Source organism: Pseudophryne corroboree, chromosome 2 (assembly GCF_028390025.1).
Source record: "Pseudophryne corroboree isolate aPseCor3 chromosome 2, aPseCor3.hap2, whole genome shotgun sequence".
Classification (NCBI taxonomy): Eukaryota; Metazoa; Chordata; class Amphibia; order Anura; family Myobatrachidae; genus Pseudophryne; species Pseudophryne corroboree.
The window spans coordinates 958,839,409-958,854,968 of NC_086445.1; the positions used below are offsets into that span (position 1 = coordinate 958,839,409).

General features: G+C 39.8%; 1 protein-coding gene across 14 annotated transcripts in view; it reads right to left on the reverse strand.

The window, feature by feature from the left end:
- Positions 1-364: 364 nt before the first annotated feature.
- ROBO2 (roundabout guidance receptor 2) overlaps positions 365-15,560 on the reverse strand; it is a 1,589,073-nt gene continuing 1,573,877 nt past the window's right edge. For 7 of the 14 annotated variants that reach the window (XM_063956330.1, XM_063956325.1, XM_063956332.1 and 4 more), the window contains 5 exons: positions 12,696-12,878; positions 11,346-11,510; positions 9,181-9,414; positions 6,426-6,623; positions 365-3,983 (listed from right to left, as the gene is read on the reverse strand). In XM_063956330.1, coding sequence (XP_063812400.1) covers positions 3,982-3,983; positions 6,426-6,623; positions 9,181-9,414; positions 11,346-11,510; positions 12,696-12,878 — 782 coding nt within the window. In that variant the 3' untranslated portion in view covers positions 365-3,981. The remainder of the gene's footprint in view (positions 3,984-6,425; positions 6,624-9,180; positions 9,415-11,345; positions 11,511-12,695; positions 12,879-15,560) is intronic. The other 7 variants (XM_063956331.1, XM_063956337.1, XM_063956334.1 and 4 more) reach the window with 3 other exon arrangements.

Below are 15,560 nucleotides of genomic sequence, written 5' to 3' on the forward strand. Positions count from 1 at the left end.
AATAAAAACTCCATTCATCCAACTTACTTATGATTGTGTAATAGAACCACCATAGAAAAAAAGAAGGGTTCTTCCTAGTACTTGGTGGTACTACATCAGTTGTCATAGGAATTATTACAAGTATTTATTGTTCCTAGGAGACTGTAGATGGCAGTAGTACTCAAGCCACATTAGAGGCTGTGTGTAAAGGAAAGCAAGAAGACACAGCCATTTTTTTGTATTGGTATGTACTATTCAGTAAAATGAATTGCTATAAAAATTCTATACAGGTATGCAAAAGGTATCCACTGTCCCTGACTGTAATTTGCTTTTACACAGGTGAATATTTCTGTGGTGACCCAAGAAAAAATATGTACCATGTATGTATCATGAAAACGCACATTTTTAATACTGATACAATCACTTTCCAACGGAAAAGGTAAAACACACAGTGGAAGAATTGACATAGTGGTTCCAGTGGTTGTCAGCTCAATATTTCCTATAGAGAATGTAAAAAACAACATTCTTCATTCAAAAATGAAAATTATAAAAAAACAAACAAACAAAAACCATTAATATTCTGTGGGCTAGCATTTCATTAGACACTTGTAAAATCAGAAAATGTATTTTAGGCACCTTTTGTTATAAATATTTCAGTAGGGCTAAAGTAAGCTCATTGTAATAATTACATTTCTTAGACCAAGTACATATTCTTTTACAAATTAAGTAAGAATCTAAAGGGCAGAATTTAACACATCGTAATATTTCATGTGCATCTTGTAACTTCTCCAGCAACAAGAATTGATTGAAACCTTGTATTATCTGCAGGTAAACCTCAGCAATAGGTGTTAAAAATCACAATAGCTAAAGTGATAAAAAATAAGTTTCAACTGACCTCCCGAAAGCCAATTTAATGATGGAAATGGTATATTTACAACAAGTTTATGTTGTTCACTGCATTATTATTGGGATGTTTATCAAAGCTTGGAGAAAGATAAAGTGGAGAGAGATAAAGTACCAACCAATCAGTTCCTAACTGTCATTTTTGTAAACATAGTCCATCTAGAATTACATCTAGAAGCTGATTGGCTGGTACTTTATCTGTCTCTGCTTTATCTTTTTCTCTCTCCAAGCTTTGATTAGTACCGTCCTTAGTTTTAGAGTCCCCTAGCAAGTTAGGGCAATATTTTTCTTAAATGCTAGAAAAAGTAACCAAATGTAGTTAAACTTTATTTGACATTGTTGAGCTTAAATGTATAATCTTTTGTTTATGATAGAAATGTTGCAGGTAAATAAGCGTTTCTGAGCACAAATGCATCCTATTTTACAGGAAAGCTGTTCTTACAATTTGTTGTGTAAAAATGAATTGCAGTTACTCTTTTGAACAAAACCTCTTAAAGTAGATGGATGTAAAGCCATGTTACAGGCTACAACGTTAGGTGAGACAAAGCAGACTATCTCATTTTGCCTGAATTTCAGGTTCTCACAGACTCTGGGAAGTAGGTCAGCCTCCTGGACAATCAGGTGGCTTTAATTGCAGCGGACTGTGTATTCATGGCCCTGTATCCCTGCTGAGGCATGTCTCAAATTATGGCTTTGTGAAGTGGAGTGGGTGGGGGACGTGCATGACAATATAAAACTGTAAAATAAGGAGAATGGGTATTAGAATAAACCACCTAAAATAATCCCACCTCTGGGGTATAGTTGGTAAAACCTGTGCATGAGATAATGGCGCTAGTTCCCATGGTAACTCTTTTTGCGCCTTTTCAAAAATAAAAGAAAATATATCACAAACCATTTTATGCACCAATAATAATCATTGTGCCCAAGCTTCTAGAATGACATAAACTGCAGTGTTTAAATTAATTTCATTTCACACATATCGAAAATTGTTTTTTAATTATAATTAATATGTGATGTCTGAGACTTAAATGAATGTACATTTCCCACACATTTTGTTACAACAGCACAATCTGCCAAGTGTTTCTCTTTTATGCCTTCTACAGTTACTGTGCTTTTTGCAATTTGGTAAGTAAAATTTTCTTAGGGAACTTGTATGTATTTACTGCTTTTGAGCAAGTTCATTATGAATCCTTTTTTTCACATACATAGCAATTGCTGCATGTGGTCACACCCTGATCAGAATGAGGCACTGAGGAATGGCATGCTCCGCCTCCCTTACTGGCTCGGGCCTCCCCTTCCAGACAAACCTGGTCTGTAACTGCCCCCACACCTCTATGAGCCCTTGCACATAAAAGTTAATTTCTCAATTCTACCACACGTGGTATCCACATTGGCAGATCCAGCCAAGAGATGGGTGGGTCATATATACTGGTCATAAGAAGTGTCATGTGTATTGCACACTGATCAGACGGCAGGATTTTTCTGCTAAAATAGATATGATTATTGGAGGAATATGAGCTATTCTTATTGTACCTTTTTAGTGTCTTCTTGTGAGCAGATAAAAATATTGAATTCTTTTGGATACGTCTAGAGTATCAGATCCTGTATATAAAACAATGATGCGTGTAAATATGTATATTTATGTTGAGACCAATGTCCAATATCAGGGCAATGTTGACCTTAGTGAGGTCTTGGCTATTGTACACACTACACCAGTGTTTTGGCACCAAATACAAAGAAATAAAATTGAGTGTTCTCGTCACAAGCGTTGTTTACTACTTACTAGCTTTTAGGAATGGGACGCAGAGAAAATGCAATGGAAGATCATCTTCATCCTCATTCACTGAGCATCAATTTGGATTTCCCTATCAAGCATAGAAACACCCTTTGCCTAGGTACTTTGGAGAACCCAGGGCAAAAAATGCCAATGTGTGGTCATTTCTCTCCTGACTCGTACAGATCCACGATGAAAGCTGAATGCCAAAGACACAGCTTTCCCGAGTCATAGTCAGTGCTGAGAATGAGCCCACAAATCATGGTGTGCCAAAGACAGCTCCCTCTTCTCCTGTATATTCGTTTATCCTGATTCTTTTTCCGCACAACATACAAGAGAGGCAAGAGCCACAAAAATTGTTCCACCAAAGTCAACAATCCCCAGATTGGATGTTAGTCAGTATATAATATATACTATATATTATATATAGTATATACACACAAATGTGCGTAACTTATATAAGTGCATATTAAAAAATATATGCACATATATAAATATATATTGTACATACATGCACGTCCACAAGTGAATACATGTATTCATACTCTCATATAACAATGACATTGATTTTTCACCATATTCAAAGCAAGAAAAAACAAACATATTGCTTATTATAGATCCTTGTTGTTCCAATCTATTTGCCAGAATCTTTTTTTCCCCCCCTCCTCTCTGTAAACCGGGTAATACCGCTCATGTGATCCTGCACAGATACAATACCTGTAGCAATATGCAATGCCGCTTTATAGTACAGAAACGCGCTTCACATTCAGTCTCTTTCCCTCCATGCCACAAGGAGTAAGGTTTTTGTGCTTATCGTCAAATAAAAATTGCAGTGCAAAATTTTAAAACATGGATGTTACACGGTTAAACAAAAAGTTTTTGTTTCATTTTTTTTGTTTTGTTTCTTTTTGTTTTTATATGGCAACACAGCCTATTAATTCACATACAGTATAGTACAATAGAACAATAAGGGCAGACAGTAATAATAAGGAGAATATGAACAAAAGAGGGCAAGCTTGCATAGGAATGCAATCAAAGAAAAATATGTACAAAGCCAAAATGCTTGTCGTCCTTGATGCGGTTCCTCTTTTGTGTACTCCTGGCAAGAAATATTTAAGGTGGATGGTGTGTATATAAGAAGGAAAACGTAAATTAAATCGTCTGTGGGAAATGTGTGGCGTTTGTGTCTTTACATTGCATTTACAGTCCTTCCAATCCTACATAAATAATGATCATGTCCATTGCACTGTTTTGAGTTTCCTCGTGACTTTCATCAGTCCAGACCAACTGGTCTGTAGAGCAGCCTGTGACATAGCTTTTCAGTACTCTAAGAAAGGGAAGAGAATAAAGAGATATGTAAGAAAGACATTTATTGCATAATAAAGCAAAATGTACAATAATCTACTGTATATGGGCCTGAGGCAGAATTGAAGGGATATCGGCTGTATGTTGCTCAGGGGAAAAAGAGAACATTTGCGGTGCACACACTACCTGTCAGTATGCTCAGCTTTCATACTCTACATCATCAGTGGGGACTTTCACCTGCCTATACTTGGTGCAAGCAGCACTTCCATCTGGCTCTATGCAGCTCGCAGTTCCAGTGATACCTTGTCATCTGTATATGAAGTGCTACAATGCAGCGTCTGCGGCTCTTTCTCACGCCAAGTTACGTGGTACTTCATCTGCGACTTTGTACGGGTCTCTAAAATTAGAACTATTTCCTGTCCCATTAAAGCTGCACCCCAATGTCTCTAGTGAACTGATTTAAACAAAAAGATGGAACGCTCTCTCTCTCTCTCTCTATATATATATATATATATATATATATATTCATACACAGAAAATATCAACCAATGGCATGCCATGAACTGGTAATATAATGCTGTGTATGCTGCGGATTCACAGTGCAATTCTAGCACGGATAACAAGTGTACGATTAACGTACACTACTATTCTATACAAATATGTTGTATAGAATATATATTATATGTCTGCTCGCCAACTTAACCCTGACTCCTTGTACTGATTGATCCCAGGCTCTGTTAATGACATGTGGTAAAACGTTTGTTGTTGTATATCAGCCTATTTCAGAGACAGACTGAGGCTGTATTAGAGCACTGGAATTGATGTGACGGAGTGCGTGAAAAGAAAGCAAAGTCATGGCTCATGTGGGTGTGGCCTTGCAGCAGCCCCCCTTGTCTCTGTATGCTGGGTGGCCGAGCAGAGCACCAGGAGGCGGAGCTGCTTGGCCAACCTCTCCATGTGCTACACTGCCGGCAAGCCAAGCAGATCTCTCTGTGTGGCTGGACCGGCCCATCAGACCGTTGGCCCTTCTGGCATTTGCCAGATGTGTCAGATGGGCAGTCCGCCCCGGCTCATTGACTGACCCAAAGTTACTATCAGTTCTTAGTAAGTCGGATTTTGATTTAGGAGCAGACAGAAAGCCTATGGATAGAGTTGCTCTAAGCTGAAGACCCCTTTTTACTGCGATGAATTGCTCAAGGTTAGGTCAGCCCATCTTCTAAGCAATGTCACATTTACATCACTTCTCTGTTGTCACAGAAGAAAGGTTTTCCACATAGTGTGTGTGTGTGTGTGTGTGTGTGTGTGTGTTGTGTGTGTGTGAGATTTGCTGAATTATGTTCTAAATAATGTGCTTGATTCCCAGCTTCCCATTAGTGCGTACAGTATCTCCGTAATGCAGAGCAATGATGGATAGTGGAGCTCAATACAATTTATATTTGAATGTGCACAGAATACAGGTGAAGATAATAAGGGCACGGACAGGGAAATGTTTTCCGGTGTCAGGGGGGAATTTTAGACTATGCTTTGTTGTTACAGCAGCTCTAGTCTTGCCACAAGAACTAAAAACAAACTATGTAATCATTAGCCAAATAAGAAATAAAATGTATATGTTCATTATAATTATTTTGCTTGTTAAAATAGCCAAATGGGATGGCAGTGTATGAATCTTATCATCAATGAAATCTGTGGGATGGAAATACTTCTGTTCTAACACTTTCAACAGCAAAATTTCATCATACGTCATTTTTAGAAATGGATTCTTTATAACATGTTACGCAGTGTAGTAATACTACCTACAGCATGCGTCACTGTGACACACTGATAAAAGTTGGGAAAATGTTTTAAACGTCTCCATGACAACAATATGGAAAAAGCAATCCTTATTTAATAGAAGTACATTTATGATTGTCATTTACCAGAAATCAATTCTCCTGGAATGGAGATTCTTATTTGTCAGTGTTAAGCACCATTACAGTAAAACAAATAGCTATCTTGACGACATTATTAACCTATAGTTAGTGTAGGAATTTCTAGCTGATATATACTGTACATTATATAGACCATAGGCAAGCACAGTTTCTTCTTGAGGGGTATGCATGTCATAGCCACGCCCCTACAAAGCTCCGCCCCCAACTCAGCCCGCTCACTTCTTCCTGGGAGACAGCTGATGACGTTGTGGTGCTGGATTGGAGCATATGCCAACGCCTCAGCCTGTGCTGCCCCACCCCCAGTTACATAGCTTGGACCGTGTCTGATGATCCCGGGACAGTCAGTGCAAATTCGGATAGGGTCTGCCTAGCTGGTGGGTTGCACCCAATGCACACTCCTATGTCGCACACTAATCTGCCAGCGCCTCTATGCACATGCACAAATCCTATCATTGTGGTTCCTGGAGTAGTTTGGAACTAACGTGACTTATTATTGTATTTGTAATATGTCTGAAGGTATAAATATAATTACTTACATAATTCACCTGTAAACTGTCCTTGAATGTTTTGCCCCAAATATCCTACGTCAAGAAAATCAATGGCATTGCGCTGGTGACCTCTCATGATGTCACCTTTCCTTGGTCCGGTGGACTCCTTTGAAGAATTGGTTCCTGTAGAGCTGTGACCTCCTGGAGATGGAAAACAAGGCTTGCTGTACGGCATCATTATTTCATCTACAAAGGAACGCAGCAGTCTGAATATACCTGCACTTCATTAATTGATCGATTGTCTTATAGAAATTAAACGGAACATTTTAAATACTGCTTTCCTTTAAATCCATTTGCAAAATAATTTAGAAAGGAAAATGCATGATGGAGTTCTGGTACTTAAATAGCAACCACACCTGTCTAATTACCTTGATTGCTGCTCTCCTTGATATTTTACAAAATTGCTGATCTTTAAAATATTGCCATTAATTAAAATATGAGCTCTATTTGCGAGCATTATATGTAGTCTCTAAATGTGTAATTATAGAAAAAAAAATAAAGAAAGAGCTATAGATATGCTTAGATATATAAACATGGGAATAATTGTCAGTGTGTCATTACCCGCTAATTAGATTTCGTTGCAGTTATTTGATGGTGTGGCAGAAAACATGCTTAGTACAGCACAAGTTATATATTAAATGCATCCTTGTTATACCTAATGTACATTAATATACCCATAATAACTTAAGTGTTTACAATTACAGTTACTAAATATGTCTATCATACGCCCTTTAACTCCTCGTCAGCAGATTACCATGTTAGGAGTGAGGCTTCTGTATCAGGTCACAGAAAATTACAGAGGTGAAATGTGGTATTGTCTATGTATAATGAAGTGGGTTTCTATAACACAATAAATGAAATACAGTAGGCCAGCAGTGGAATGTCAGAGTTACACTGAACGGCGTATTTAAGCTCAATGGGGCAGATGTATTTAGCCCGGAGAAGTGATAAAGCAGTGATAGAGCAGTGATAAGTGCAAAGTGATAACGCACCAGCCAATCAGCTCCAATATGCAAAATGACAGTCAGGAGCTGATTGGCTGGTGCGTTACCACCTTCCACTTATCACTGCTTTATCACTTCTCCAGGCTTAATACATCTGCCCCAATGTTTTATATGCAATAAAAAAAATTATCATGTGTAATACAGACTGATGAAGATTTGTTGACTCAAAAGAATAATTAGAAGTGCAACTCATATTCATATTAGAAAACGTAACTGGTGTGGGATGTGTAAAATATTAATTTTAGTAACCTTATGGACTGTATGCCTGGACTAAATTTGCTGTCTTTTTATCTACAGGTGTCGATTATGTAAATTATAGAGAATAGATGAATTGCAAGGTCGCAACGTCAAGAGATCAGCAGGGCCATGCCATTAGGGGTCATGAGCAATTGTGGGGTGTAGCCATAGCTTGCTGAATGATCTAGCGCCTCTTAGAATTAAATGGGGATCAGATTTGGGCCTCCAAGAAGAGCAGTGGGCCCAGTTAATAATTTCTACACGTCATACCTTCCAATGTGTTCGTTTTCAACAGATTCATTGCTTTATTTTACATAGGGCATATACCCCTGTTGCTATAACACGTTAAGACATTAATGCTGTAACTAACTGTCCCAAATGTCGTGCCCGTGATTGGAACTTTTGCCACTCAACATGGAATTGCTACCGGTCTTTGTGATTATTGGGAGTTGATATAGGCAGATCATTCAATTTACTCAGCAATACCGCCATTGGACGCTAAAGTTTGCCTGTTTGCTTTGATGTTGAAGAGCAGTTTAATGTTACCACTTACACGTTCTAGACCTCTCTACGCTGGCTAAGGTAATCATTGCTCACTCATGGTGTGCTCCAGACCCTCCAGATATACATACAGTAAGTGGTGGGCTCTGCTTAATGACACAATTAATCATGAGCACCTTGTATATAGCAGTCGCAAGGCCCTTCCTAGATTTCATAAATTGTGGGACAGATAGTCTCTCTCTCTCCACTGGGAATTTGTGTACCTACTGGGGATTATTGTGTGTGGTAAAACCAGTATATTTCTCCCTTGTCCCCCTGCCATCGCTCCCTTTTAATTTGTTTTTCTTTTGGTGCCTCCACATACTATTGTGCTAATTTGCTATTTGATACTAGTGCATCTTACAATGCCTGGCACGATTAATTATTGACAAGTAGTTACCAGCCCGTCAAAATGACGGAAACCACATACCAGTAATGTCAGCGTCGGCAGCTGTGCCCGCCCAAATGGAGCAACAAAACTGCTCCGTTGGGCTCCATCTTGTGGCCACCAGCATGCAAAACACTTGAATTCCCCCCATAGAGGTGTGGAGCAGCGTTAGCCTTTTATTATATAGGATTGTTTGACTGTATAAATTGTCTACTTGCAACCAACTATTTATCAGCAATATCGTCTATATGCCTTATATATTCTGTTTCATTGTTCTTTTCTCTACACTTGTCTCTTATGTGTTTTGTTTCATTTTTAACTTTGTATAACTACAAAACTTCCAGTAACTAGAAACATGATTTTTTTTTATATTTAAAGTGACATTGATTGACTTCTCTTTCATATTGACTAAGACATTGGGATTCCAAAAGGGTAGAAGGATTAACAACAAAAGGAATACCAATAAATTATATTGCAAAGGTAATTTTACCATTTTTTACAAAAACTATTAAATTTTTATATTTGGTGCTAGGCATTGCTTAGAATGCACGCACTCTAATGTTTGCTATTTTACCTGATCCAAAAGCCTGCTTGTGTTGGCGTTCTGCGGAACCAAGCCACTCCTGCGTTTGTCGCTGCCGCTCTAAGGATGTTCTACCATGACGTTCCAATGAGGTCTTTGCATCATCCATGTTTGATGTATGTCTTTCGAGAGAACTCGCTTTTCTTTCTGAAGGACCATTGCGTTGATTGGGCATTTGCTGTCTCAAACTTTGACACGGCGGTGGTTCAGGAGGTGGCGGCAGATCTTGAAAACGATAAAATATATATTTAGAAATGTTCGCAATGGATTAAGAGGACTCAGAACAATTATGAACCATGCGTTGATAACAGACATTTTCATATTACAGGTGGTTCAAAAATACATGTATTGGTATCAGTTGGGAGAGTGATGGATAGTACAAATGCCATTAACCATTTCTCACATAATTGCAATTTGTGTAGTTTAGTGGACCAATAAACAAATTGTTTTTTTTTTTACTTTGCACTTTGTTATTTGCACAGTAGACATATTAATGTTATTTGTTTCAGGGTTTTACTTCGCTTAGACAAAGCCATTGTTTTTTATTCTTCTCGTAATTGTCTTAATCATGTGTAAGAACAGGAAATGGTGTATTGGGGATGTGACCTGGCACTCTAGAAAAGAGACAAAAAATAAAATTCTCTAATTGGACCCATAGATCTGCGATGGAATGGCATAATTCCCCATTTTGCAGATGATAGCAAACTCCGAACTAAAAGTGATTTGAATTGGTAAATCAGATTGTCCAACATTTTGGATTTCACTGACCAATCAGGGCTGTACATTGCTAGTGTATGGTAACGGTCAGCCAATATGCCGACCACTACCAGTAAAATGAGGAGCCTATCAAAAATGGCAGATCTGTATTTACTGAAAATGATTTGCACATTACTGACAAATACTGTCAATGTATGGGCGCAGATTGGTGGATTGAAGAATTGTTAAATGAGGGGAAAAAACACAGAATCATTGAATTGTTGTTGTTTTTTTTCTGAATTATGGATCCCATTAGTTTACTTGTAGCCTTTACTAATAAATAAAATACAAGGGAGTAAATCATTTTTGCTGTGGATCTAAAATTTTAATGCTACAATGTAATGCAAAAACAACATCAGGTTGCATTATTTAAAATAAAATATTAAAATGTTCCATATGGTACATGTGAAATTACATTTAATTAAAACTCAACTTTGCAAATAAAATACCTGATTGCTGAATATTCCTTTGTGCTAATGGTTCTATTCTTTTATACTTGAAGAGTTTGCTATTTTCGGAAAGCTTTCAGTTACTAATTAAAGGGCCAATTCAGTAAGGTTAGCAAATTCTGCTAATCAGCAGAATTTGCTAACCATTAGCACGCATGCTGGGGGCCGCCCATCATGCTGAATGGCGCCTCCCCCCTGCTTCAAGCAGAAATTGCGAACAGCACGCAATTTGTGCTTGTTAGCAGAAATTAAGGATGACTCCTGCCGGCGCAGCTTAGCTGCGGCCGCAGGAGTCCCATCGCCATTTTTGCTGTCACAGCGGCTGCGTGTGACGTCACGCAGCCGCTGCGGCCGCACCCCTGACACGCCCCTGTTCGCGCGTACCAGTCCAAAGCTCCGCAAAGCTCCGTTTCCACCCAGAAAACAGAGCATTGCCGCCCCCCTCCCGCCCTGCGACCGCCTCTGCTTAATTGACAGGCAGAGGCGATCGTATTTTCTGGGGGCCCCTGCAGAAAATGCGGGCGCATGTGCAGTAGGACCTGCTGCGCATGCGCCCGCCGCCCCTCAGCAAAAATTCTGTACGAATCGCTACTTGCGATTCATACTGAATTTGCCCCTAAAGCTCTTCAGCAAACGTATAAATAATAAAGTATGAATAATAAAATATTTGAATAAAAGCAAAAAGTTGGAATAATAAATTAAAATCACTGAGCTACGGCAATTTCAGGTAGACAATAAATGACAACTCACATTCCTACTCTGAAAATTGTATTATGTATGCAAACATTCACATCAGTTTTATGTAATTCTAGGTATATACTGTAGGAAGACATGAATACATGCTTAGGAGATCGGATTCGGAAACAGGGCAAACATGGGATGATAGTCCAATTATTTATAAGAGACACTTTCAAAAATTGAATTCAATACAAAGGAGTATCCTAAACTCACCTTCTGCAATGACTTCTCTACGAAGTACAGGAGGCGGGTCCATCCGGCCTCCCTTGTGTTTTTTAGTGGGCCGTGGTCTTTGACTGTGATTGATGGCTGAAGTGTTGCTCTCAGTGGAGAATGGACTGGAAGGTCGCGGCTTCTGACAAAAAGACTGCATTTTGCCTGGAAATAAAAATAACACCAGAATGTAATTCTCGGAAAGGAGACTGCCTGTATTACAATGACATCCTTAAGTTTATTATTGATTGTTATTCTTGCAATAACCACAGCTTGATGTTGACAAGCCTTAACCAACACCCATGCAAATGAATTAAGCAGAAGAAGACACGACTGGGCAACCAATGAGACTACGCTCAGGTCAATGCTACAGAAACTTTCTTCATGGATGAACTCTGTTTTAGTAACTGACAATGCCCCCTCAAAAAGAATTCCGGTACTAGAGCTCTATAATGTGTTGTTCCATCACGGAATCATGCAGCTTCTAAAAAAGCCTTCCATGATGTATTTAAATACAGACAATTTTTTTTGAGCATTTTAAGATTTTAAATAGATGTTATTAACTTGTCTATGATGTCAAGTGCCAATCTTGGTAGTGGCCACCTCTTCATATATATGTTGCTACAGTGAAGAAATTACAAATGTATAAATTACAAACTCTCTTAATTAAATCATGTTCTAACCAGTCATAAAATGACCATCACTGCAATAAGCTCAGCCAATACATAGTGCAGAGAGGAGGCATTCCATTAATTCCAGGTCACCTCCCAAGGCTCCTGTTCTGCTGTTCTGACCATGGATGAGGACCTGTGAATCCCTAAACTGAGCATCCATTTACATATACCAACCCCCGTATATGCTCAGAACTATGGAGGGGTAGACCAAAAATTACGGGTATCTCTCATATTTTGCTAAGGAACCCGGCAATGCTGTGTTCCGCCAAGGCTGTAACAAATACCGAGCATTGATCTGGATGGTAGTGGGTCGGGAGCTATGGTTTGAAACGCTGGATAGAATTGTGCATATGCAGTAATGTTTAACAGCGAATTATGAGAAAGTGAACATTTCAATTACAAATATACACGGTAAAGCAATGATAGCAATAAGAGCACCACATGTAAAATATACATTGTTAATATTATACAGTGGAAAATATAGGCAAAGAAATAGAATATGCTTGTTCATGGTCACCCAAGAAGACATGAATGCAGAGGATGAAAGTTTCCATCCACCAAATGCCATGCATGTTAATTAAGCCAGCAGCATAAGTTACTTTCATGGAGAGGAAAGAAAGCCCAAGAAAACAAGGCCGTCCCTCATGCCATATGCACCAGCTCAAAGTCTACAAACCTGCTCTGGACAGGCTGGTTCCATTGAGTGTGAAACCAGCTTTATCAGCTGCTGCAACCAGTGAATGAGCAAAGTTGCCGTTCATAAATATCGAGTCATCAGAAGAGCTAACTACACTAGATCTACGACTAGAATAGATACGATCCTCATCAGACGCAGACCCCCATCCATTTACCATAGAACCTAAAAATAAAGGTAGGGGTCTAGTGAGTTGTAAAACATTTGTCTGTTAACCATATTTTAACATCATATCAGGAAAGTACATCCTTACTGAGAACACTGTCAAAAGGTTGATAGTACAGCCATTTAAGACTACTGCCCATCTTGACAAAAGCCATAGACCTGCGGTGGCCAGACAGGGTCTTCATAGATCCCTACAGTTCTTCTTTTTCCAGATCTCCTAGCTGGAACAATGATGCATTCATTGCTAACTGACACATAGTTTGGAAAACAGGAACTGATAGGAGTCCTTGAGGACAGAGTCTGGCCACCACTTCCACAGAGCCACCTCCTGCCATGCTAAGACTGACTGCATCTAGGAGTTAATGTACATAGGTAACTCTGCATACACAGGTGGTCAGGTGGGGTTCCCACATTATCACACTCATTATTACCTAAAATAACATTCAAGTTTGGCCAGAAGACTTTTCAAGCGATGTAGGCATTCCATAGTGAAGAACCAGGATGGTTCTATCTGGTGCCACGATTATCAATTATCAATGTCTACAGAGTTTGAAAATTAAGTTGTTACATTTTGGGAACTAATTAGGATTTTGAGCTCTTCTAAAATGGACAACACCTTTAAAAACTCCAGTAAGAATAGTTTGAAATTAGAAAGTGGATACCAAGATAGCAGCCAAGCCAGTAATGTGGGTGTGGGTACGTAATATATATTTTCTTATACTTACTGTACTATATTTGTGACTATATACTGCAGTTATGCTTGTGACTATATATTTTTTAAAACACTTTGTTTTCCTGATTCATTTATCCTATAAAACATTGTATTGCAAATAATCAGAAAAGTTACAAAAACTATTTATTGGCTGTGAAAAAATTAGGAAAATACTTAAATAATTCAATTTCTAGCAATGAAAAGTATTTTGAAATGAGACTATCTCCTATAAAATTGCCCAGATCTATCGCTCTGTGACTGTGTGGATAACTCTGGGAGCTCTCATTGGGTTAGCAGCAGGTCTTTCACACCCAGCCCACAGCTGATTGGGTGAGAAACGCCCTCCCACACAGGTTACATCCAATGGGAAGTTCCGCCCTTTGGCTGCTGTGCGTTCACGGAGCAGGATTAATAGTGGGGCTGATGGAGCTGCAACTTCAGGTCCACACCCCGAAATACGCCCTCTGCATCTGCAGCAACATACCCTCCAACAATTTACACATAAAAATCAATACAAATGCAAAAAGGGGGCGTGACCAAGGGTACAGTGACATGCCACGCCCCTTTTCCTATACTTTCAATGGAAGTTTGGAGAGCCAAAAATAGGTACTGACCATAAAAAAAGGCACTGTACCTGCCAAAAAGGTACAGCTGGAGGGTCTGCCACTGCATCTGCAGCAAGTCTCTGCGATGTAGATAGGGAAAACAAAAAAATAAGATTTTACTTACCGATAAATCTATTTCTCGTAGTCCGTAGTGGATGCTGGGGACTCCGTCAGGACCATGGGGATTAGCGGCTCCGCAGGAGACAGGGCACAAAAATAAAGCTTTAGGATCAGGTGGTGTGCACTGGCTCCTCCCCCTATGACCCTCCTCCAAGCCTCAGTTAGGATACTGTGCCCGGACGAGCGTACACAATAAGGAAGGATTTTGAATCCCGGGTAAGACTCATACCAGCCACACCAATCACACCGTACAACTTGTGATCTGAACCCAGTTAACAGTATGACAAACGTAGGAGCCTCTGAACAGACGGCTCACAACAATAACAACCCGATTTTTTTGTAACAATAACTATGTACAAGTATTGCAGACAATCCGCACTTGGGATGGGCGCCCAGCATCCACTACGGACTACGAGAAATAGATTTATCGGTAAGTAAAATCTTATTTTCTCTGACGTCCTAGTGGATGCTGGGGACTCTCCGTCAGGACCATGGGGATTATACCAAAGCTCCCAAACGGGCGGGAGAGTGCGGATGACTCTGCAGCACCGAATGAGAGAACTCCAGGTCCTCTTTAGCCAGGGTATCAAATTTGTAAAATTTTACAAACGTGTTCTCCCCCGACCACGTAGCTGCTCGGCAGAGTTGCAATGCCGAGACCCCTCGGGCAGCCGCCCAGGATGAGCCCACCTTCCTTGTGGAATGGGCCTTGACAGATTTAGGCTGTGGCAGGCCTGCCACAGAATGTGCAAGTTGAATTGTGCTACAAATCCAACGAGCAATCGTCTGCTTAGAAGCAGGAGCACCCAGCTTGTTGGGTGCATATAGTATAAACAGCGAGTCAGATTTTCTGACTCCAGCCGTCCTTGAAATATATATTCTCAATGCCCGGACAACGTCCAGCAACTTGGAATCCTCCAAATCGCTAGTAGCCGCAGGCACCACAATAGGCTGGTTCAGATGAAACGCTGACACCACCTTAGGCAGAAAATGAGGATGCGTCCGCAGTTCTGCCCTGTCCGAATGGAAAATCAGATATGGGCTTTTATACGATAAAGCCGCCAATTCTGATACTCTCCTGGCTGAAGCCAGGGCCAGTAGCATGGTTACTTTCCACGTAAGATATTTCAAATCCACCGATTTGAGTGGCTCAAACCAATGGGATTTGAGAAAATCCAAAACTACATTAAGGTCCCACGGAGCCACAGGGGGCACCACCGGGGGCTGTATATGTAGTACTCCTTT